Below are 26,900 nucleotides of genomic sequence, written 5' to 3' on the forward strand. Positions count from 1 at the left end.
GCCACATGTCATGTTCATATTGGTCCAGGCAGTTACACATCAGCTATAAAAGCTGACTCAAAGGCCAACTCATCACAGATCCATTCACCAGATTACACATCATCAACAACACAATCACATTTCTCTCTCTCTTCCAACTCTCTCCACTGTAACAAACTCAAACCACCACCACAGAACCACCGTAACAAACTAAAACCACCACAACAGAATCAATCACCGCCACAAGAATCCTCAAATTCATACCAATTCTCTATCAAAAATTCATCATCTAGTGTACAAAACCAATTCAAAGTTCCAGAATATCAAAAAAGGCAAAATGTGTTCAATTCAGCAAGAAGCGGTTCGAATTTGCAGAAGGTTCTCAGTGATTTTCCTGGAAAATCATCATCATTGAACCTTCACCTTCGCAATTCAAGCAAGAATTCGTACGAAGACGAAGTTCCTGCGATCACGAAGGGTTTTGAGTGAAAGGAAGAAGAAGAGGGATCGAATTCGAAACAAATCAGAGAGGAAGAAGACGAACAACAACAAGTTACTCACCAGAAGCTTAGAGAGAATCTGAGCAAATTTTCTTTATCTTCTCACTTGAATTCCCATTCAAAACCAGGTAAATATACGAATCCTTCTCACCTCTGTGTTAAATTCATCATTGAAGGTTCACGTTCCAAAATAAACGGTGAAATAAAGTGGATTAACAAGTTCTAAAACTTGTTTGTTCGAAAGATTTGAAAATAGATCAAAAGGCTTGAAAACCGAAACCCTAGAGTTTGAATCCATGGAGATCCACCGTTTATTTTCACAAACGAGTTCAAATCCTGATTTAATGTAGAAAATAGAGTAGTTTAGGTCTCGTTTCAAGAAGCTTTTTTGGAAAAAGTTTGAAAACCTAGAAGCCGAAGGTTTCGAGCATAGATCTACTCAAACCAAGGCTTCGATTTAAAAAACCAGTCCCAGAATCTTAAAGAGGAAGCTCAGGTGAACACAACGGTGAAAAAATTTGCAGAAAATGTTCAAGTGTGGTGGCGCCGCCGGCGGACCACCACGCCTCCGCCGTTGTGTCCATCGGAGAAGATGAAGATCATAAGGTGAGAGAAGAGAGCTTCTCTCTCTAAGGTTTAGCTTAGAGAGAGAGACGAAGATGTAAAATGAAATGAACCGGTCACAAACCCTTTTATAAACTACTGAACCGGTCTGGTTCAGTCCTGGTTCGTTTGGTTTTACATCTTAGGCGTTGGATCTCAGGTTTGATCCAGTTGGAGCAATCCAACGGCCATGGTTGCTCCCTATGATCCAAGTCTATTAGGGTTTGGGCCTGGACGTTTGTCCTCTGCTGAATTTCGTTTTCCTGAATTTTCTTGCTATGCGCCCCCCCCCCCCATGCCTGCATGTCTGTGCTATTTTCTTGCTTTTTACACCTTCACCATGCCTAAAGTTTTTTTAGAAAATTCTATAAAAATTTGTGAGTGTTTCTTTTTATTTTTACAACATTCGTATGATATTTTTGTACTAAAAATGGATAAAAAAAAAATAATGTGTTGTGTTGCTTTATTTCTTGAGTTTTATGACAAAATTTGTGAAAGTGTGCATTAATTTTGATTCCGATCCTTGATACATGCTTGAGATTTGTGATGTGTGAATTGGTGATGGATTTGTCACTGTGTGGATGAGTTTCTTGCTGAGTGTAAATATGTGTGATTAGTTACTTGTTTTACAAGGCAAATTAGTGCTTGTTTGAGAAAAATAAAGTGTTAAAGGCATCTAGAGATGAATCATAATCTTGCAATTTGAGTATGAACTTCTAATTCCCACACTTTTGTTGCATTAAAACTCATTTTAAAATTGTCATAATGGGGAGGTTATGGTTCATATGCATCTTGAAGCATTGTGATTAATTTCTAATATGCTTTAACACTTTATCTTTGTGTTTTTGTCTTTGTTTAGTATCTTCTTGCCTTATTATTACTTCATTATATGTGGTGCTACTAACTCCTTTCATTTCATGTTTCATCATTTCATAAGCATTTCCATTTCATCCCATATTCATTTCTATTTTCCTTGCAATTTAATTTGTACCAAGGATTAGAATGTAACACTTAGGAGTTTTGTAATATTTTCCTTTATGCAATTTTAATTTCTTGCAAGACCATAGAATGTATCTAGGCCAATGATGTAAAGGACAATGGACTCTAATGATGTACACCGACACAAGCACCGACACATGCACACACACCACTTTAGGTATATAGTTAGGATATGCACGTTTAGATGTTTGTTTAGGATTGCATGTTTAGATGAATGTTTAGGCTTTATACTTAGAAAAATCAATTTTCCAAAAAAATATGAACAAAATCACTCAAACTATTTTCTAAATAAACCTTGGGATCAAAATCCCATTGAATTTTCCTTTTTCATTTTCTTAATCAAATTTCAATGAAAAATAACCATACTTAGACCACATTTTGCAAATGACTAATTCAACCTCACAATTTCATAATCTCATGCCCTTGAGGCCTCTCTCTTATTCTTCAAATTCCAATTTTCAAACTTAAAATTAACCAACAAAAACAAAAACATTTTTGGAAGAGAACTACGGTGGATTTGATCCCTTAAACGGGTACGTAGGCAAGGAACAAAAATTCCTTCAATTCAACTAAAATAAAAATCCAAAAACATTCTTCTCCCTCCAATTCTTCACTTAGAATACCTTTAAGTTTAATAAATACTTTCAAAATAGCATTTAAAAATAAAGAGCGCGCGTAGAAATCAAAGACGGTTCCTATAGGATACTATAGTCGTTATGGGTGCCTAACACCTTCCCGTAGCGAAAACAACTCCCGGACCTCGATTCTCAAGGGTTTTGCTTATTTTTTTCCCTTCCCAAGAAAAAATAAGATATCACCGGTTTGAAAGGTTCAAACGTAATCAATGTTTGACACCCGAAAACCAAGATAAAACACGGTCTAGTTTGAAGAAAAAATGTTTGGTGTAAAAACCATGGCAACAAAATTTGAGATAGAGAAGTTCAACGGGAGAAATTTTTCCCTGTGGAAATTGAAGATAAGGGCAATTGTAAGAAAAGATAATTGCCTAGACGCAATAGATGGCAGACCTGCAGATATCACTGACGAAAAGTGGAAAGAGATGGATGATAATGCCGTTGCCAATTTTTCACCTAGCAATGGCAGACTCGGTATTGTCAAGTATTGCTGAAAAGAAGACAGCAAAGGAGATTTGGGATACTCTAGTAAAATTGTACGAGGTCAAATCACTCCACAACAAAATATTCTTAAAGAGAAGGCTCTACACTCTTCGAATGGGTGAATCCACATCCGTAACGGATCACATCAACACCCTGAATACGCTATCTTCTCAACTCACGGCTTCTGATTTCAGAATAGCAGAAAATGAGCGTGCTGAACTTCTACTTCAGAGTTTACCAGATTCGTATGATCAGCTCATCATCAACATTACAAATAATAACATAGCTGACACTCTTCACTTTGATGATGTCGCCGGTGCAATCCTTGAAGAATAATCCAGGCGCAAGAACAAGGAAGAAAGGTCAGAGAGTTCAAAGCAAGCAGAGGCTTTGACGATGACGAGAGGCAGATCAACGGAACGTGGCCCCAGTGGGAGTCAAAATCATTCAGTGAGCACTGTGTGATAAGCAAGCAACATAGATTGAAGTTTGCTAGAGTAACTACTAGAAACAAACACATACTAGACTTGATACATTCTGATGTGTGGGAGTCACCAGAATTATCTCTGGGAGGAGCAAGATACTTCGTGTCATTCATTGATGACTATTCCAGAAGATTATGGGTGTACCCGATCAAGAAGAAGTCAGATGTGTTTCCAGTATTCAAGGCATTCAAAGCACAAATAGAGCTTGAAACTGGGAAGAAGATTAAGTGCTTGAGGACAGATAATGGAGGAGAATATATAGATGGCGAGTTTCTAACATTTTGTAAACAAGAGGGTATTGTAAGGCAATTCACTGTTGCACATACACCTCAGCAGAATGGTGTGGCAGAGCGGATGAATAGAACTCTCCTAGAAAGAACAAGAGCTATGCTGAAAACAGCGGGAATGGCCAAGTCGTTCTGGGCAGAAGCAGTGAAAACCGCCTGTTATGTAATAAATCGATCACCATCAATGGCGATTGATTTGAAGACACCGATGGAGATGTGGAAAGGAAAGCCAGTGGATTATTCTTCTCTACATGTGTTTGGTTGTCCTGTGTACGTAATGTACAACTCCCAAGAAAGAACGAAGTTGGACCCAAAGTCCAGGAAATGTATCTTTTTGGGTTATGCTGACAATGTTAAGGGGTATTGCCTGTGGGATCCCACTGCCCACAAGGTTGTTGTTAGTAGGGATGTAATCTTTGCAGAAAATGAACTGCAAAGTGAGTAGAAAAATGACAGCACTTTTAAAGAGACTGCTATAGTGCAGTTGGAAGAAAAATCCAAAGAAAGTGATTCTTCTGAAGCTGAACCGGTGCACGAAGAACAAGAACCAGATGAGGTCAATGATGGTGTTCGTTGATCAACGCGTTAGACGCAGAAACCAGTTTGGCAATCAGACTATGTTATGACGAGCCACGATGCATATTGTCTTCTAACTGAAGAAGGTGAACCTTCAACTTTTCAAGAGGCGTTGAAGGGTTCAGATGCTTCTCAATAGATGACATCAATGTATGAAGAAATGGAGGCCTTACATAGGAACAATACATGGGAACTTGTCGAACTTCCAAAGGATCGGAAAGCCATTGGAAACAAATGGGTATACAAGATCAAACGTGATGGCAATGATCAAGTGGAACGGTATCGTGCAAGACTGGTGGTAAAAGGATATGCTCAGAAAGAAGGTATTGACTTCAATGAGATATTTTCTCCGGTTGTCAGACTTACTACTATCAGAGTAGTGTTGGTGATGTGTGCTGCATTAGATTTACATCTTGAACAGCTAGATGTAAAGACTGCTTTTCTTCATGGAGAACTTGAAGAAGAAATTTATATGCTCCAACCGGAAGGATTTAAGGAACAAGGAAAAGAAAACTTGGTTTGCAGGTTGACCAAATCTCTGTACGGTCTAAAGCAGGCGGCCAGATGTTGGTACAAGAGATTTGATTCTTTCATAATTAGCCTCAATTACAATTGGCTGAGTTCAGACCATTGTACATACTACAAAAGGTTTTATGATAATGATTATATCATTTTGCTATTGTATGTGGATGACATGTTGGTGGTAGGCCCCAACAAAGATCAAGTCCAGGAATTGAAGGCACAGTTGGCTAGGGAGTTCGATATGAAAGACTTGGGACCAACAAACAAGATTTTAGGGATGCAAATTCACCGAGACAGAAAAGACAGGAAGGTTTGGCTTTCTCAAAAGAATTATCTAAGGAAAGTCTTGCGCCGCTTCAACATGCAAGACTGTAAGCCAATCTCTACCCCACTTCCTGTGAATTTTAAATTATCCTCAAGTATGAGTCCTAGCAATGAAGCGGAGAGGATGGAAATGTCTCGAGTACCATATGCATCGGCGGTGGGAAGCCTTATGTATGCCATGATATGTTCAAGACCAGACATTGCACAAGCAGTGGGAGTGGTTAGTCGGTTTATGGCAGATCCGGGTAAAGAGCATTGGAATGCTGTTAAGAGAATCATGAGGTACATTAAAGGAACCTCAGATGTTGCAATATGTTTCGGAGGATCAGAGTTAACTGTCAGGGGTTATGTTGATTCAGATTTTGCAGGTGATCATGATAAAAGAAAATCTACTACTGGTTATGTGTTTACGCTTGCTGGAGGAGCAGTCAGTTGGTTGTCCAAGCTACAAATTGTTGTAGCTCTGTCAACGACAGAAGCTGAGTACATGGCAGCTACCCAAGCGTGTAAGGAAGCTATTTGGATGCAAAGGTTAATGGAGGATCTCGGGCATAAGCAGGATCAAATTACTGTGTATTGTGAAAGTCAGAGTGCCTTGCACATTGCAAGGAATCCAGCTTTTCATTCAAGGACGAAACACATAGGCGTTCAATATCATTTTGTTTGAGAAGTAGTGGAGGAGGGTAGTGTGGATATGCAGAAGATTCACACCAATGATAACCTAGCAGATGTAATGACAAAACCGATCAACGCTGACAAGTTTATATGGTGTCGATCCTCATATGGCCTATTGGAAACGTAGCAACTGAAGTCGGCAAGGTAGAGAGTTTTTTGAGAGCTTACAAAAGTGACTTTAAGTGGGAGATTGTGAACATGGTAAAGCCAACATTGTTGACTATTGAATGTCATGGCAATTTGTCAAGTGGTAAAGCTAAAGCCACTTTTGTTGACTTTAGGCATGCAAGCAAACTGAAAATTTGGTTTGTCTTTGAAATTTCAAATATGGTGCCTATCATGACAAAAATTGAAGCAAATTGTCAAAAGACAATTTCAAGTTGTATTGCCTACCATTTTTGACAATTTGCATGCATTTTCTTTTGTTTTGTTCGGCACATTACCTCTATAAATAGAGGGAAGCTGAAAGCAGAACATGTATCCCAAATCATAACAACACAAGTAGCAAGCAAAGCTTGTTTAGAATAGTGAGAGAAAAAATATAGAGAGAAAAAAATAGTTTTTTCTGTGAGGTTTCTCCTAGGTTGTGTTAGTTAGTATTCTCCTATTTATAAGAGAGAGTGGTAATTGTACTCTCCTTGTATTTAGAGAGAGGTCCTGTAATTTCTTCCACATAGTGAAAGTTCTCTACTCTTGCCCCGTGGTTTTTTTCCCCTTATTTGTTGAGGGGTTTCCACGTAAAATATTGTGTGTTCAATTCCTCTTTTCTCGTCTCTTATTTGGTTGCGTGATAATATTTTTCTTACTCTGGTACCTAACACTTTCATACAAGGGTAGATGATGATAGTGAACTTGGTTGTATTATTACTGCATGTAGACAGTTGTTTCAAGATAGTTTTCAAAACTCTCATGTCGAGTTTAATAGGAGACAAGTTAATGAGGTCGTTCACGAATCAGCGAGGGCAGCTCCATCTGATCTTAACCCACTATTTATGATGTTGTACCGTCATGTATTTGACATCTTTTAGATAATGAAATGCATTGATTTGCTTCCTTAAAAAAAAACTATATACTTTACTTAGCTATTGATCAAAATTTAGTTTATAAGACCTCATGTCCCTAAGAACGAAGAGTTAAGAAACAAATTAAACTTTAGGTGATTGAACTAACTATAACCATTTTTTTTATCTGTCATGGGCTATGATGATTTATAAATTAGTACTTTGTTGTGTACTAACCAATTATATTACCTAATTTGATTAGAAATTCTACTAGTTCATTAGTTGAGGATGTGGTATTCTATATATCTAATTCATATATTCACACCTATATAATTAGCGTGTTCAATGTATATGAGCTATTATTATGTAACAAACCAATGCATGTGATTGCCTTTAAAACCCTATAGTAAGAGCCAGCAATGATTTAGGCATTTGGACCCTTCTTTGAAATTTTCCATTTTACTATATATATTTTATTTGCCATTCCTAGAAGGTGCAGTGATACCTTTGTTTGTTTAAATTCTCAATTTTAGACTTGTAAGAAACTAGAAAAAATTTAGTGTGGTAGCTACTTGTATCAAAATTTTCCATGGAGTGATTGTCCAAATTCATAATCTAGCTAGTAGTTGTAATGTAATATTGATATCAATATCATCCCCCACTTTTCAAGCACCAAAAAGGAGTCACATACTTCATAGGTGGCCCCCAGTGTTGCACGTATGGTGTTATTGGTGTACCATCCAATTGTGTTCATCTTGCCCTATTATGTCAAGAGTTGCAATTTAACTTTACTAAATGGAATAGACTAACTCTATACATCAAATTGATATTTCATTGTAAAAGTTTCCCAATCCTATTATTAAGAAATGTCCAAAAAAAAAAAATAATAGAAGAAATGTCCAAGTTTGCTTCCCCTTAAAAAAAAAAAGTTTCCTTCCTTAAAAAAAATATGAAAGAAATGTTACATTACATTTATTGATTTTTTTTTTAAGAAATGTCATATTAAGATTCAGATTCTCTATCCCGTGAGCTTAACTCAGTTAGTAGGCATATTGCATTTTATATGCAGGGGCAAGGGTTCGAACTCCGGACACTCCACTTCTCCACAATTAAAATATGTGAGCTCTAGCCACTAGACTACTTGACAATAAATCACTACCAAAAAAGGATTAATTATTTTAATAAACAATTAGGTGGATTGACATAATCTATAATTATAGTCAACTTTTATTAAACATTAATTTTCCTTCAAAAAAAATTAAACACAGATTAATTGTTGCTTCATTATGAACTAATGGGTTGTAGACTTACAGGGATCTACGGTCATGCTTACGATCGGTTGGGTCATGCCAAATTTTTTTCTTAAATAAAGAAGGTTTATGTTTCATTTTAAAGTCTATTTAACTAAAGAGAGTCAGACCACACGTCATAAAAAAACCTCTTGGGTCTATCAGACCGACTTATTTAAATAAATATGAAAAATATTTACTACGATTATTATATTATATTTATACTTTGAATTAAATTATAAATTCGTCAACCTTTTAAATAATTTAAGATTATTAATTGACATTGTTTTTTGGCATATTTAAATAATTATTATAAACTAGAATTGAAATATTATATAATAGATAATCAAATTCTCTAAATTTTTTTTTTAAATATATAAAATGAGTTTAATTTTATTGATCTATTGATTTGCTACTCTATTTAAACTTGATCACATTACTTATTTATAAATGTTCACATCAAATAGACTTTTAAATAAACTAACATGTCATATAAGACTTTTAAAAAGTTAAACTTTAACCTTATTTTGTTTGATATACTAGACTTAGGCTTAATCCGACCTTTTTTATATCCACTCATAGTTCTAGGAGTAATGTGTTAAGTTATTCTATTGTGTCTGATGGGAGGTTTCTTCCCTCCATCATTATATATATATATATATATATATATATATATATATATATATATATATATATATATATATATATATATATATATATATATATATCTTTTTTGGTAATAAAAGAGCCCAACTCGATATTTAATCATTCTTTCATTACACAAGTAACTAAATTATAATAATATAGACAATTAATAAAGTCTCTACTCTCATTCATGTTTTGTGTATCCCTTGACTTTCATGGATCCTAAACGTACATATTCTTGATTATTATTTATACAACTACTACCTCCGTCCCTAATTATAGGACCCTTTTAGAAAAATAACGGGAATTAAGAAAATTAAAAGTGGTAATAAATTTGTTTGTAATTACTATTGTTTTTACAAATTTGTCCTTTAAGAGAGAGTGTTTGTGTATGTTTTTAATGTAGTATTTAATGTTGATTGAAGAAAAAGATATAAAATAAATAGGGGTATGTTGGTAAAGAATTAATTAATGTATTTGGAAATAGCAAAGGGGTCTTATAAAAAGAGACAAAAAAAATTCTCAAAAAGGTCCTATAATTAGGGACGTAGTAATATGCTAGGATTTATTTTTATTAATTTTTTAACCAGCAATATGCTATGATTTATATTTTTAATTATTTGATATATATCAAAACCGCATCTAAATAAAACAAAAAACTCATATTTAAACTTTTCAAAATAGATCCAACACTCAATGTTAAATATGGATCATCCAATCTTAATTTAACGATACAAATTCACATAAATGTGATTGTGTGACCGCAAACATTTTATTTTCGACGCACACCATAACTTTTTTTATGACACAATTTTACAATCCTTGTAATTTATACAATGCCAATTATTGTTGAATGATGTTTCCATTAACTGATAATAAGTTAAGAAACACAATCATAGCGACTATTCATTCATTAAAACGGAAATTTAAATTTTGTCCCCATGTTTGTTTTTCTATATGTATGTTAATCAACGTTTGGCCACTACTAAGAAATTGACATTGTACCAATGAAATGAGCTGTTTTCTTTATGTTGATGGGTACCTATTTTAGATCCAAAAAGTGTACTTTCAATCTATAGTATACACGTCTTAATACGAGTAATGAATTGAACCGCACGGTGTACAAAAGAAACCTCTTGGAACTAAACCATTGCTATTCATTTTTTCGTTGAGAAAACGATTAAACAACCTTATAAGGTGACACATACGGGCCATATACTGGCATGGATGTCCTATTTAAGATATGAGTTGGTGAATCAATTGAGATTGTTTGTATGATTGTTTTTTTTGACAAGGAGATTGTTTGTATGATATAGGAGGTGAGTAGCATTAAAGGCATGAAAAGAAGCATTTCATCAAATTTTCATGAAATTTGTCGTAAGTCCTAGATCAATTGCAAAAAATATCGAAATTGTTAGGTCGGATACCAGGACTGAGGTTCAAATCTCGGTCTCTCTACTTGTGTGTGTGAATTTCAATGATTATATACAATTTTGTCTATGTACCAAATGTTTTTTTTTTCATTAAACGTTGCATATCTACTGCTTGCATGTTCACACCAAGTTTTGACTACTTGTGATTATTAATCAAGGGGTATGTTTAGTTACATTTTTTTGTACTAAACTTTGTTTTTTGGAAGATTGTTTTTTTTTTTTTTTACTAAACTTGATTTTTTATTTTTTTTTCATTAAACGTTGCATATCTACTGCTTGCATGTTCACACCAAGTTTTGACTACTTGTGATTATTAATCAAGGGGTATGTTTAGTTACATTTTTTTTGTACTAAACTTTATTTTTTGGAAGATTGTTTTTTTTTTTTACTAAACTTGATTTTTTATATATGTGATAAATGACACACCATTCAATATTGTTTGAAGATCTTCTTTATGGTAATATACTATATGGTTTATCTTGTGACATAAGTACTTATCTAAATTCTGAATATTGCTTATAGAAATAGTTAATGGCATGTTCATAAATTATTTTAAACTTATATGATTAAGATGTTTAAGAATACTTATGAAAATCATTAGAAGTTATATAAAAACAATAATTTTGCTTGACAATAAACAATAATTTTTGTTGTTTTGAAAAAGTATATGTAAAAGAATTTGAATTATATTCTCTATTTGGTCATAGAATATTTTCATACAAGTACTTATGATAAATCACACGATATTCTGCATGTCAATATTATTCATGCCTCTCTTTGTAGTTAATAAAGAAGTTTCTACCATGAAGTCAAAAGTAAAGGCATTTACATCTAACTGTGACAAAATAAATGCATTGATCATCCCATATTCCTATGTTTGTAGATCTTCTCATTTATGTTATCAAAACCTAGATGTAGTTCAATCTCGGATATGACATGGATATTATAAAGTACTACTACTAGTACTATACCACAAATTAATTAGTTACATTGTGTGTGCCCTAACCCTTTTAATTTTTTCATTGGATAAAGTGCTATCTAGATTTAATTATTTGATTGGAGAAACAAAGGTAAGGTGAGTGAGATATCACTTAAACATGCAACTTCACCGCTTACTAGCTAATAGTATAGTGTCACATGCATTGCCCATACATAGAGGATATGTAACACACTTCTACCACATTAATTACTTAGGTATACTAAAGTGGGTCCTCTCATTACCAAATTAAAGACATTGTAATAAATATTTCTCATGCATATAATATGGTCTCTCATGGTTTTTGATGTTCTTTCGTGTTCTATTCACATGGAAATTCAGGTGATATATCTGCAGGATATATATCTTATACACATGAACTTTCTATATGCAAGTTTTAATTACTTCTATGTAATAAATTGAGAAAATACTTCATCCAATGCATATTTATTGGTGGAAAATGGGTTCTTATATTAAAATATTCTCATAAATCAAATATCTTTCATAGGCAACTATAAATATTAATCTCTTTGAATCATAATACATCTAAATGGGAGATTAGATCTTTGCTACTAAGAGTAGGGTAGGCCCAAGGGTGAGGGCTCACTCAAAGGACCCTTTATTATGAAAAGTTAGTTAACTATTTGTAATATATAATAGAATCAAAACTAAATAATTACATGTAATATATATAATTGAACCAAAACTAAATAATTACTTAAATGTTTGCACATGGTTGTTGAGGCAAAAACTCCTACTTAACTGTTCAAAGTTTGGACCCTGTTGTTAGATGTTTGAAAATTAAGTTAAATTTTGATTTATTTTTAATGTGAAAAGTGCTATAGACACTCTTTCTTATGGTTTCTTAAACGTTCACTTTCTTATTAGATGAAATCTGCGTGGGTATTACACTTTGAAAATGGATCCAGATAAAATGGTGAGACCTAAGTGAATTTCATCCAATAAGAGAGTGCTAGAAAAGAGTGTTCCTAATATTTTTATGACTAATTAGTATTTTAATAGTTTTTTGCAAAATCTTTTATTTTTTATTACCTTCTCATGAAAAAAGATTTCACTTTTTTTTTAAGGAAAAAAGACTTCACTTGTAAATTCTCTTTAAGCTTAAAAGTTTGTTAGACCTACTAAGAATTTAACACATGTCAAACTTAGATTCAAACTGAAACATTCGTTAAGAGAATGATTGTATTCGAGTGGTTAATGAGTTTAATTATTTGAGACAACTCGAGTCTAATTTAGACTATAATAATCTTTAATCAGACTTTATCCCCACCCTTACTATCAAACTTGGGATCATCAGGTCCATTTCATTAGGTTAAGAACAAAATGAAACTGTGATTTTGGCGAAGTTAAAAAATACATGTTTTATACATGTTTTATCTCATTGAAAAGCTATTAGTTTCCTTAATTAAAAATGTGCTAGGGTGTTCTTCTATTTAAATGCATTAGTAGTAATTTCCTATGTAAACTTAACCTTGAACGTTATGCAGGTTCTTGTCTAAATCAGTTAATTAATTCGGTTTGCCGTGAGTCCAAAGGTGCATTCCAAATTAATCTCGTGACATTATAAAAAAACCTTTAGGTGTAGTGTCACATTACATTATAATAATACGACGGAATACAACTACACAAGTACCTTTCAAATTCTCTTTTAAATAATAGTTGTTGAATATGTCTGGCTTAATTAGGAAAAATGTTAATTTAAACACGTTGTCAAATTACTCTTTATGGTTAGAGAAGTGTCAACCACCAGAATTAATTTTGAGCCACCCGAAAGTCATAATCACTTTCACATTTTATCATGGACAAAACGTATCTGATTAGATTGTGTAGCAAACAAATTATAATTATGAGTTTTTTCACTTTCAAAGATGATGTTGATAAGATTGGAAAATTATGGAGAAAATTGGAAGAATTAAGGTTTGATGGACATGCCGATGATTAATCTCATAGTCTGCTCAAAGATTTAAAGTTATGAAAAGAACCCGAGATTTAATGTTGTGGAAAGAAATAATTTGAAATCTCAACTTAAAGTCGCATATAATTCACTTATAATCTAAAATAAGTTTTTGTTATTATATATATAATCAACTGGTGGACTCAAGTGGTTAATTAATTTTTTTTTTTGACAAAGTGGTTAATTCCGACTAGAACATATTTTTACCATATTTAACTTATCATTTGGCCGAACTTCATATTTTTAGAACCATTTTCTCTGAAAATCGAAGAGTTAAAACTAAAAAAAAATATTTAGCTATTATAACATAAAATCTATAGAAATCAAAATGGAGTACAAAAATTAAAAGCACAGTCAATTCAATCATGTGCAATTGTGAGTACTGATTTAACGTACACTTCTGTTTTTTCTGGCATCATTGAATCTTTTTTCAGAGTAATTATGTTCAAAAGTTAAAAGAGTACTTTCAAGAATGGTATTCAAAGCTTCCTTCAAAAAAAAAAAATGGTATTCATTATTCAAAGCAAGCTTACCCATATAATATCAAAAACACAAAACAAAACAAAGTATAAAGACAGTCCAAGATATCAATTTCATTGCTAAAGTATAGAAATGTAGTTTCAATAGTTATCATATAGATTGCCAAAGTAACATAACATAAACTGTATTTTCCTTGTTACCTAAGTAAAAGTTAGAAACATAAACAGTGTCTTGATCCAACAACAGTTAACTATTTGACAAGGCATGTTCATATTGACTTATTTAACGTTATAAACATGTTCATAAGTTGTTTTCATTATTTCAAAGAGCTTACGGAAATAGTTTGACACGTTCTTAACTGCTTTCAGACAATTTCATAAGCTCTCCAAAATAGCTTATAAAAATAGCTTATAGGATATACGAAAACAGATTAACTTTATATGATAAGCGCTTAATTAAGAAATTTATCGTCACAGGGGTCTCATGTTTCTTTGGATTTTTGTCTTTTAACATCTTTCTTTTTTCCCTATGATGCAATGTTAAAAAAACTGTTATAACCAACCCACTTGGGTTTGCTCAGTGGTATTGACTTAGGACCTGAGAGTGTGCTCCTCCTCAAGGTCTCATGTTCGATTTTACCCGCTGCTAGTTTGAGTGGGCTAATTATTTAGCTTCTTCAAAACAAAAACAAAAAACTGTTATAACCAATGTGAGGCTTTCCATTTTACTACCTTTTTCTTCTTTTAGAGCTTAAAAGGACATCATCATCGTCGTCGTCGTCTCCGTCATCATTCTCAACAACTATTTTCTTGGCTTTTATGTCTCCATTTTTAGATTCTTGTTTATTGGAAGTTTCAGCTATAGTGGATGGCTCCACAGAGTTTCCTGCCCTAAGCTCTTTTTGCTTCTTCTTCTGCTTCTTCTCAAATGCTTTCTTGGCTTTTTCTGGAGACAACATTCCATGTTCCATTAACCTGCACATTAAAATATATAATATGTTTTAAGTTTTTAATGTTTACTCAATACATAAGGCAGAAAATGTTAAGAGAATAGGCTCCAAATACAGATAATTTGTATGTTTATACTATATCTCTAATTGTTAGATGGTATGAAAACATCATAAAGAATCTTGATATTATTTTAAAATATCTGTTTAGATTGTCTGTTATGATTGCTTTTTATATTTTTTTAGTCATTATCATGACTAGTTATCCTATTTGATTATAATTAAAAGTCCAATACTAATATAAATAATAAGAGCATCTCCGATGGGTGTATAATAGAAGGTTTCATAAGTTGATGAACTTGCCGTATCTTAATTTTCAACTCATTGGAGAAACTTGTTATAGTAAAATGGATAGCGTAAAAATTGTTAAATATCTGAAACAAGATACGGTATCATAGAAATTAATCAATTAATTTTTGAATACGAGACAATATTGAGTAAAATTATAAATATGAAAATGTGGGTTGCTTAAGAGTTGCATGATTTTTTTACCAACAAAGCAAAATGTGTATCCGCTGCATAAGTATGATGTGACATTGTGGGAGTATCTATTAGCAGTCTATAAAATCCAAAATAAGTTATTTGAAAAATAACCATTGGAGATGCTCTAAGAATTAGTGCATTATTTTCTGGACCACCAAACCTTATAAAAACTATAATCATAATACAAAAGTGAAAAACTGGATTTTCAATGGTGTTTGGTTTGGCTTTTCAAAATTGCTTCTATCCCCCAAAAGCAATTATTCTTGAAGCTATAAATCCTAGCTTCTAGCTTTTCTAGAATCAATTCTCCAATAAATTTTATATTTTATTATTACAACCTATTATTTTCCTTTATTGCCCTTTATCAATTCTCCTTCTTTTTGTTTGTAATTTAATTTGATAAACCAAATTTAATCAAAAAACTTTTTTTTTACCAGAAAAAAAAAGTTTATGGTAATCAAAAAACTTTTTTTTTGAAAGTGGTAATCAAAAAAATTAACGAATATTTTTGTAACTTAAAAAAACTTTATTATTTTTGAAAGTTTATTTTTTTTGAAACTTAAAAAAAAGTTAACGAATATTTTTGTAACTTAAAAAAACTTTATTATTTTTGTAACTTAAAAAAAAGTTTATGGTAATCAAAAAACTTTTTTTTTGAAAGTGGTAACCAAAAAAATTAACGAATTTTTTCAAAACTTTTTTTTTGAAAGTGGTAATCAAACATGAGACCCCTGTGACGAACATGAGACCTTGAAGAAGTTTCATCCCTTTCTATTTTTCCTCAAAGTCTCATGTTCGATTTTGTTCACACACAAAGTTATTTCATCCCTTTCTATTTTTCCTTATCAGCCTTATAAAGTTAACACATTTTTAAAGTGGTAGCCAATGATTTATAATTGAATCGACAGCTCTAAGGAAACAAGAGACCACATTGCTTTCAATGTATTATGTAGAGACCACATTGCTTTCAATGCATTTGTTTTTTTGTTACACTTGAAGAAGTATGTATCCTTTCTACTTATTATGAATGTTAATTGGAGATTCAAGATTCAAAATAATGGTTAAATAATTGTAAGATTGAAAAGTAACTTACCAAAACTCTGCCATTTCACTTGTTGGTATTTGTTTTGATAATGATTCATAGAAAATCCTTAGAGGTTCTTTCTGTCAATAAAATACCATTAAAAATCACACAAATGAGTAGGAATCTATAAAGCACAGATACGGACACGACATGGATACTAACACACCGACACCGCTAATAATTTGAAAAAATTATATAATTCAGTGTAATTACAAATGTCAGTGTGGTGTCGGTCTCGGATACGACACGTGTCCGACACCGGGACACGCCTAACGTGAGGAGTGTCCGTGCTTCGGAATTAAATCTCATATAAAGACAATAAATTTGTAACATTTTGAAAAATCAATTGGTTTAGACTCAAATCAATACCTCTTCCGGAGGATCATGTTTCTGCCCAGGAAGACTATAGACTTTCTTCTCTCTCACTTTTGTAGTAGTTGTCTTTGATGTTGTATTTGAAGATGATGATGTTGTTTTAGATTTAACCTTCAAATAATTGTCCAAAATAAAACACATTTAGCTACACAACAATCCTAATTGAAATTGAATTAACATACATTAAGAAATAAAAACACAAATGCATGAAGGAATTCATGTGAAGGAATTCAAATGAAAGTTATTGGATTTAAAATGGTTATCGCAGTTGCGGTTGTTGTAGTGTCACGATTCACTAATTTTGTGATGTAGGACGCGATACATTTACATTCTTAATATGGTGAAAGATACATACAAAACATTTACGTTGTGGCCGCAATTGGAGTTGCAGACCATAATTTAAAACTAATATAATTCTATTAAATCACATGATATTCATGTAACAATCAACAAAATCATGACCCTAATTTAGCACAAAAACATGAAAGTGAAAATTCGAGCTAATAGATCCAGAATCCCATGAGAAAAAAAAAATCAAAACCCTACAAATCTAATTCATTCGGCATACAGAAATTGAATGTACAATTTAATAATTCAACACATGACACAAAATTATAATTTCAATTTTGAGGACTAATTGATACCTCAGATTTCATCTTTGAATCAGTTGGAACCTTGCTTGAGTTGGCAATTTTCTTCTTTCCATTGGAAGATTCATCTGGATCATTTGATTTGAGCTTCACAATGCTTGTTTTGGTCTCTGTAGCCATTCATGAATCTTATGCCAATTATATGATATAAATTGGATTTTATTTATTGAACATTTAATTATTTTATTGGTTATAGTATTCTGAATCTTATACCTAAGTGATCCATTTTAATCAGCTTTTTTTCTTACTTAGAGAATTTTTCTCTTCTCTCTATTAAGGAAGGACAGAAGAAACGTTCAGAGTTGTTGGTAAATGTTTGTTTAACTGACATGTTCAAAACTTGTGATTAAAGTCTCCTCTAGAAAGACACTTATGCCCTTTATGTAGCATTATAATTATTCCATTAATAAAAAAAAGTATTGTTTACTTGACCAAAAAGAGTATTGTTTCAATGATTTTGTTGTGAAAGATATTAAATCAGTTTAAAAATTTTACTCTCAAAATCTGACAAAGGAAAAAAATTCTACCATGATTTAATATCAAACCTCACTCAGAGTTAAAAAGTGTAAGAATTAAATCGAAGACAACCTAGATCATGTTGAAAATCCAATTCAAATTAGATACTATATTTCATCGGTCCAAACGATCAAGTATATAATTATTATTTTTGGTTATTATGTTTTTGAAATGAAGTTTTCACCATCATTTAATAAAATGAATGTTAATTGAGAAATTTATAAGACATATAAGATTAGTTCTCACCTTCTCGCCAACCAAATTTTCTCTATAAACAAAAGTCACCGATCAAATATATAAGGTTTACATGAAAGATATAAAAAAAAAGGTTTCAAAAAACTAAATATGAGTCTAGGGGTATTTTAGGTGTTATCGTTAAGGCAATGTTTGGTTCCAAAGAAAGAGAAAGGAAAGATAGGTGTGTGGATGGAAAGAGAGTGGAATGATTCACTTTCTATAGTTTGGCACAACTTTATAAAGCTAAGGAAAGAAACTTTTTGGAGGCTCCCACTGTAATATCCCGCCTGTTAGTATCGGAATATTACCAGTTAAGTAAGTTCATGGAAAGTAAGTGTAATGGAAAATATTTATTATGGAATGTCAGCTTAATACGAGTTAAGCATCAGAGTCATATTAAACACGCTTGAGACAAGGGCAATTTGGTAATTGCACACCAAAGAGATATATATTTGCCTGAAGAAAGTCGCTCCAGGGTCGCTAATAGCGAAATCATCTGGACCAGCCAGCATGCTTTTGGCTTGTTGGCTCTTTGTGGGGTCGGTGGTGCATTCCGAAGCCTTTCTTTCGTAGTTTTACAACTTTATAACCCCAAAACAACATCTAAGCAATGCACATAACATCACTTGATCTTTGAATCAAGAATCATGGCAATCTTAGCATGTACATCAAGGAAGAATAAGAGAGATTAAGCCGAATTACTCGGGTAGCGATAAACTAAGAGGGGAAATAAATGTAGAGCCTTGACATAGCTTGTCAAGAACTAGAATAGCTTGTCAAGAACTAGAATAGTATGTAAGAAATAGAATGTTAGACATGAGTTTTATGCTTGATTAGATGCGAGGTGATATAGATTGTTCCCTTCGTATAGAAGCTAGAGTGCCATACGAGTATGGCAAGATGTGAATTGATTAGATATCTCTTCACATAGAAAGTTAAGCAAGCATATAGTTTACCTCTAGTGGGATCGTTTAAGGATCCGAGGTAGAAGAGTTAGCAAGTTTAGATCTAATACTCATGCATGTATAGACCAAGACTATAATAATGATGTAGGTGTCGTGTCCCTTGTGATTCACAATAGGTTGGCTCAGGGGGTTTCCACTAGAGGAAACGGGGTTAGCCGTAAGGATCCCGCACGCCATTGAGGGAGTGCCGTTAGTTATACCTTAGATAGGTTTCCATCGGTTAGATAGGGATTGCGTTCGGGTTTACTCCGCCCGGGGCTTTTCGTAAAATGAACTCATATATTATTTGTTTGTTAAACGCTAACCTAATGAATTGACTATGCATATTTATTAGACATGTTTATGATATGATGTAGAGCCTTGGCGTAGATCGTCAAGAACTAGTAAGATAGCAAGATAAGGTATGTTGTTAGACACAACGTAAGTATGCATAGAGCAAATAGAGAAAGATATGCCGAAGACGATCTTAGGTTTCCCCTAATCGTCCGGTCTAAAATCGTGTCATGATTATGTTATGCTTAGGCCTCGATACGTAGAGCGTATTCTTGGCAATGCGGTTTTAGATTCCCCTTAACCGCCATGACACGTATAAGAAGTGAAGCCTATAACAAGGTAAGAAGAATCTTATGACGGCCCTAGTATGCACGACCGTCTAAGTATGCAAGTCCCCTGATAAGTGCTAGGAAGTAATACTTTCTTGTTATATTTTAAGCACTTTTTGTTACTTGCTTTGCAAGTTATTGAAGGAAAAGCCGAGAAATAAGCGTTAAATGCCTTATTAAGCTTTATATATCTTACTCTATCCTTTTATGCAGGAATTTACCACAGGGCACTAATCAAAGATGAAAAATCATGAAAAAGTGCAAAATGGCAAAAGCTGATCCAAGAGGCAGTAGCAACTCGCAACTGCGAGTATCAAATGCAAGCAACTCGCAACTGCGAGCTCATTTACTCTCAATTGCGAGTTAGGGCGGCCTAAGCACCTCAGATATGGCGTGGCAGAAGCTCATTGGTCTTGAAGAAGCAACTCGCAATTGCGAGTGATTTAGCTCGCAGCTGCGAGTTCATGCAGAGCAGAAGTCTATAAATAGCCCACTTGCTATTCATTGAAGGGATCTTCTTAGTTAGTTAGTTTCTCTCTTAGGTTTTGATAGTTCTTGACTTGTAATATCTTAGAGAGAGAAATAGGGTTAGATCATAGAGAGTAAGGGTGATTAGAAGTTGGATTCTTCCTCTTTTGTTGTGACATCACAAGTTGTAATGAATCCTTCCTCTTCAATCCATTCTTGCAAGGCTTCCATGACGATGTGTAGCTAAATCCCCTTTGTTGGGATGAGAGGTACTTGATCTTTGCTAACATGTAATCTTTGATCTATAAATATATGGTTCTAGCACTTTTATTCAATATTGTTGTTATTCTTGTTCTTAATGCTTTCAATGAGATTCAAGATGATTTGGACACGAACTCTTGAATCTAGACCTAGAGTAACAATCTATCTTAGGTTATCTTACTTGACACATTTGTTAATCTTTGATAATCACCTTTAATCAAGAACTTAATGCTTTTGGACATTTAGTCGGTTGGACACGATTGATTAAGTTATCCGATCGACTTTGTTATCTTTTAAATGGTTTGGACACGAATGTTTAAACGATACCTTAAAAATAATGATATCGCTTTGGACACGAAGGATATTGTAGAAATGATTGTGATAATATTGGTTTTAAAGCTAGAATCTGTATTGATCATTAGGTTATGTGTGATGCTTGGTTAAGGAACTCTAGTCCTAACAAGTTTCACGCCTTAATTATCTCAACTTTTACTTTTGCAATTTAGTTTAGCTAGTTACAATTAAAACAAACAAGTACTCTTAATACTTGGAATGATATTTGATGTTAAACTGTCCTTGATATCGCACTAATCCCTGTGGAGACGATACATAAATACTCATCTTGTTTGATGCAAAACTACTTCATCATCCCCACACACGTATAATCAACCGACAGGTTGTATTGTAGACACGTGGTGACCGTAGGTTTCCCCTGGGGTTACCTATAGCATAGGATTAGGTGGAACTCACTGAGACATTATGTCTCATCCCAATCCTTATTTGTTTCAGATATCAGGATGGAGTAGCAAGCTAGTAGCCGAATGGATGTTTCAGTAAGTGTTCGTTCGTACCCGCTGCAGGATGATATGGATATGCAAGGACGCGTTTGCTATGTTTTTAGAAAAGTTGAGTAGTATTATTATTATTGTACGAACGCATTTGGCTGCATAATATATTCATTCGAAGTTATATGTTGTAAATTTTTAATGTATCCAGTACTAAAGATAACGCGCGTGCTAAACTTCTTAGGTACGTTTAGTATGGGTGTTACACCCACCTAAAAAATCTTTCCGCTCTAAATTGGGTGGAGAGATGCCACTATTTTTATTGAAAGTACTAAATTGTTCTACAGTCTTGTATATTTTTACAATCCATATTTCAATGTTTTTTTTTTTATTTTTTATTTTTTATCTTTTGCATAGTAATCTCACACTATATTTTTTATTTTCAATATTTATACACATTTCTTATGAGACATGCTCATGGATAGCATTTTATCGGTGACCAATTTTAATACGGTGTTTATACCAAAATTATTTAAATGTATTTTCATTGAAAATTATTTAAACAACACTTTAACATAGGGTTTTTTTTATGTCTTTAACTAAATTTATCTCTTTCTTTCCTCTTTTACTTTCACTCTTACCAAACAACCAACAAATCATCTCACTTTCTACTCACTTTCTTCTTACTTTCTTTCCTTAAACCTTCTTTCCTCTAACTTTCTTTCCTTCCACTATCCAAACACACCCTATTATTTTTACACTCATACGGTGCTCTAGAATAAGAGAAAGATTTGTATCTGATTACTCCTTCTTCAATATTTGCTGAAAAATGCTCTTCATGTTGTAATCGTTTTAAATTTTTTGATTTTCTGATTCTGTTTTAGTATATATTTTGATTAACAATGTGTTATCGATACTATTATTCATTGTGATTAAATTTTCAATTGTTTGATACATATTAGTTGTTGTACACAACCTGTTTGATGAATTGCCTGGACGGTTTGTGTTTGCAAATACTTGTGACAAAATATTCGTAATTTTTTGCTTTACTTACTCCGAAAGTCCATGAACTATGAAACACCGATACAAATACCAGACACAACATTGACACAGATACACATACAGATACATAAACATAGAAGAAGTGATTGTATGTAATGTGTCGGCGTCAGTTTCTGTGTTGGACACTTAGACGTTTGAGTGTGAGACATCACTGACACTCGAACACACTTTTAATCTGAAGAAGATATACACAAATTCAAATTGACTTTATTAAGGCCCAAACCTCCAAAGATATACACAAATTCACAAGCAAATGACCTTATCTATATTTTTACTCGTGACAAAAATTTCTCAGCTAAGAATCTCAAAAGAAAAAAATATACAACCTGTTCCTACTTTATCTCGAAGTTATCTAGCTAGTGGCAGAGAAGACTCTATTGTACCAAATAGAGTGAAGGATCATATGAAATATATCATACTTGACAGGATTCTTGTTCCAAAGGAAATGCTTCTGTACCTTTTTTACCCTCATTAGCATGCTTAGATACCTATTTTCTGGAATAGAAAGTAGTATATTTTTCAAATTTGGAATATCCTTCTCCAGAACAATGACAGAAAAGGATTCCCAATCCAAAACCTCGAAAAAGGGTGGCACAAAATTATCAGATATAATAACCGGAACACATTCGTAGAAAATCGCTTCCACGACTCTTGGACTATTCACTTCATACCCTTTTGCACAAATACAGTACTTGCTACTCTTCATGTAATGAATGTAGTTACTATTTCCTTTAACCTTTGGCAATTTTCCAAAGATTTTCATGTCAGGATCTTTGTTCTCCCAATGTTTCAATAGTATTGGCCTTACATAACCATGCATGCTCCCTGCGAAAAAGGCTAATGTTGTCTTCTTTGAAAATGAATTGCCACCAAGATCCCTTGTTGGAATTTGAGCGTTTCGGACGTATGTTTCAGGAAGAGACGCGTCTTTGCCGAAGACAAATCCTTCTTTTACATCGGCGTTGCAGAGGGACCTTATGCAGTTTGCCAAGCGTAATTTTGTTTCCGATGGAGCCTGCATAGAGAAGTATCTTTTATCAGAAAATAAAACAAAATTTACAAGACTAGTGCTATACAAAATACCTAAGTTTTGTTTCTATACCACAAAGGCAATGTTGTCAATCACATATCGCGGAAAATTAGCGATTTTTTCAAATTCCGCTATGCTACAATGCTACGCTACAACCGTTTATTGACAACACTTTGTACTAAATAGTGTATCACAGAACATTCGCGATTTTTTCAAATTCCGCTATGCTATAGTGCTGCTATTTGAAAACAGCGCACAAAGTTGACGACACTAAATTTGAAATAACAAACTTTTGATAACCTTAATAACAATTAGGGGTTCCATTGTTTCAAATTACAGTCCACAACCACAATTGCAGTGAGAATATAAAGGTTTTGGACACCTTCACAACTACATAACTGCATTTGTGGTCGGATTGACCAAATTTGTCTGTACTTTTCGGTCCAAATATCTGAAACCGTGATCACAATTTAAAACCCGAGGCTTCCAAGTTCCAACAGTATATAGGTTTTAAATTGCGGTTCACAATCACAGTATAAAGGTTTTGGCAGCCTTCACAATCACAACTATATTGTGACTGCAATTGTAGTCGCATTGGCCACATTTGTCAGCATTTGTCTACGATACACATTAAGGATCACAACATGTCAGTATCCGCCATCGCAATTTAAAATACGAGACTTTCAATAAATTGACAAAGAGAAGAAGTCATTACCCAATCATGACAACCAACTAGAAAATGATCAGCACCTCCAGTTCTGTTCCAGAAAGAATGTCTCGCTGCAATCAGGTCTACATAATCATGTAGATATTGAATCAGGTTCTTGTGGCTATGCGAATTCTTCACATACAAGGCTTCCTCTAGCATCCTAGAACTGAATGGCAAGTAAAACAAATGAGCCTTCTTTGGGTTTTTGGTAACAAAATGTTTATTAGCTTCCATTAGCTTCATAAACCACCCTTCAGAAGCATAGATTCCGGTGAGAAACGGCGAATGCAGTATAGGTCTAGCTCCTTCTCTGTATACATACACTTTGAGTCTCTCTTCCATTAATTCATAGCTCCTGAAAATTCAAGTCAATTCAGCAACACCAATAACTATCATGTTTCATGTAATCACTACTAATTTCTTTCATTGTGAAGCAGTGTTTTTTAAACTGAACTGAACTGGACGTTAAACTGGCCTTTACTACGGTTCGGATATTTTGGCGGTTCGATCACGGATTCACGGTTCAGTCCCGGTTTAACAGTTTAAGGCAGTTGAACCATGACCGGTTTGATGTCGGTTTTTAAAACATTCAAAACACTTAGTAAGATTGCTATAACATATTCATATTTGTGAAATTTCAGGAACAAAAAATTGACTTCTTACCTCTTGAACATGGAAACATTATGATAAATTGGACCATAGAGATTTGGATCATTCTTTACAATTGGTGCATTTTCAATCTCTGATCTTGCCTGCAGTAACTCTCGATCAACATTTGAAAACCACCTCGGCTTCTAAAATACATTAAAAAACACAAGCTTAGAACATTTGAACATCATAGAAAGCTGAATTGTAAAACTTGTCACATACCATTGATCGATACGAAGCATGGCTTTCAAGCAATAACTTGTTCATTTCAGACACTGTCGTGACTTCTTTAATCGGCGCATGAATTTCTTGACGCTCCTTAGGCACAGTGCTGCCGATAGAAGAACTCTTGTCTTGTATATTGCCACCATTCTGTGACGATGGACTAAAACTCTCTTTCTTTATCGAATTTGTTATGTTATCATCCTTTGAAAACACTGCAGTTGTAATATTCGGACCGACACTTGTAGAACCAAAAGGTGGACTTAAATTTCTTGGTGCATTCTCAGGAGAAGGAGAATGAGAATCTAGTCTTTCAGATTTATGTTCATGTCTTGATATCGATACACTATTTTCTTGAGACTTATCAAATCCTTGAGATTTGTTTTGTGACAATTCTGGTTCCAAGACAAAACCAGTTATTGAAACAGTATCCATAGTTGCATTAACTTTCTCTATGGAAAGTTCATCTGTAAAGTTTGCATGATTCAAAATTGTGACATTGGTATCTGTAGCTTGAGATATTGTACTTTCTGATGATATTGGTATTTTATCAGCAGAGAATAGAGAGAATAGAACATTGCCATAATTTGGTTCAACATACTGAAAAGCAAAGATTATTGAAAAAGTAATGCCAATAAGCCATATTAATCTCTTTGTTTCTAGCTGAAACATTGACAAAAATTCTCCAACCATTTTGCTAAAATTCTTCAACTATCATCGATTAACAAGAATTTGCATGCATCACCTCTGCAAAAAACACCAAAAGAATCAAATATCAAGTTTGAAAGAAAACTATGCAAAAAAAGACTAACCAAACCAAACAATATAATATAAATTTTTTTTTACCATTTTCTCAGAAAATCAAATATGTATTTGGATTGAAACTAAAATGTAATTGGCCTAAGAAAATGCAGAGAAATTCAAGAATGAAAATCAAAACAAAAAACAAGAAAATGAAAGAAAGTTACATAAACACAACAAGAACTCACCAAAACGTGACTTGTCACTAACCAAACAACAAAGGCTCAATTCGAATGACACCAAATTTAACATGCAAAACCAAATAAAACAATCAAGAAAAAAAAGAATATTTTTCATAACAAAAAATATAGGAAAAAAAAGAAAGAAAAGAGAAAGCACATAGGAAAATATGAACTTTACCACAAAAAGAAAAAAAAATAATGTACCTTGTGTGATGCACACTTGAAGAAAAGATTCTCAAGAAGAGTTAACTTGAAGTTCAAAGAGGTTCCAAGATTTGTTCTTTATCTTTTGTCTTTATTTTGCATGCAGTTTCAGAACAAAACCCAAACTTAGGTAGCTTGTAGAATTCTTTAATATATTGTGGCACAAATATCAAAATTGGAAGTTCCTTCAACGGTGTTACTACTTACTACTATTTAGCTCTCCAACAATATAAACATGAATTAAAAGCTACGTGACAATATTAATATTGAAACTTTTTTTTAGTGTATACTATAAAGTTTTTCACAATCAAAGTGGCATAATGAAACTTTCTTGTTCTGACAAGTGATAATAATACTTTAGGCTTATGAACGCCACCGCAACATTAGAGCAGTCAGCAAATTTAATTTTGCTTGTGGAAAAGAAAAGTAAACGGATGTATTATTGCATGCAAAAATTGATTGGAAATGGACAAAAATATCGTCCTCACCCGAAAAAAATATCTATATGTATATTGGATAATTGAATATGACATTCAATTGATTGAGGTTTTTTTTTAACAAACTATGAAACAATAATACTTGATTATGTGATAAATGATTGATTCAATTTTAACAAACTATGAAACAATAATACTTGATTATCTGATAAATGATTGATTCAAGTGGTTAATGAACTTCATCAAATAATAAATATTTTTTTTAACAGAAATAATGAATAGTTGATAAAGAGAGTTTAACTTTTT

At 33.1% G+C, this 26,900-nt stretch overlaps 2 protein-coding genes across 3 annotated transcripts; both read right to left on the reverse strand.

Moving 5' to 3' along the window:
- Positions 1–14,285: 14,285 nt before the first annotated feature.
- On the reverse strand, positions 14,286–17,758 carry LOC146952909 (uncharacterized). The gene is made up of 4 exons (XM_085707006.1): positions 17,460–17,758; positions 16,810–16,926; positions 16,450–16,520; positions 14,286–14,841 (listed from the first exon to the last, which is right to left on the reverse strand). Exons 1-4 carry the CDS (start codon positions 17,583–17,585, stop codon positions 14,595–14,597), a joined length of 561 nt encoding a protein of 186 aa, XP_085563132.1. The 5' UTR covers positions 17,586–17,758; the 3' UTR covers positions 14,286–14,594.
- Positions 17,759–22,548: 4,790 nt separating this feature from the next.
- Positions 22,549–26,570, reverse strand: LOC146952910 (putative glycosyltransferase At5g03795). 2 transcript variants are annotated; one of them, XM_085707007.1, is made up of 5 exons: positions 26,158–26,570; positions 24,971–25,717; positions 24,764–24,894; positions 24,107–24,455; positions 22,549–23,376 (listed from the first exon to the last, which is right to left on the reverse strand). In XM_085707007.1, exons 2-5 carry the CDS (start codon positions 25,661–25,663, stop codon positions 22,714–22,716), a joined length of 1,836 nt encoding a protein of 611 aa, XP_085563133.1. In that variant the 5' UTR covers positions 25,664–25,717; positions 26,158–26,570; the 3' UTR covers positions 22,549–22,713. The 2 variants fall into 2 exon arrangements, with proteins under 2 accessions (XP_085563133.1, XP_085563137.1); XM_085707011.1 differs by having other exon boundaries at positions 25,960–26,570.
- Positions 26,571–26,900: the final 330 nt, after the last annotated feature.

This window comes from Medicago sativa, chromosome 1 (assembly GCF_051527215.1).
Source record: "Medicago sativa cultivar Bolivia chromosome 1, Bolivia_mono, whole genome shotgun sequence".
Taxonomy (NCBI): domain Eukaryota; kingdom Viridiplantae; phylum Streptophyta; class Magnoliopsida; order Fabales; family Fabaceae; genus Medicago; species Medicago sativa.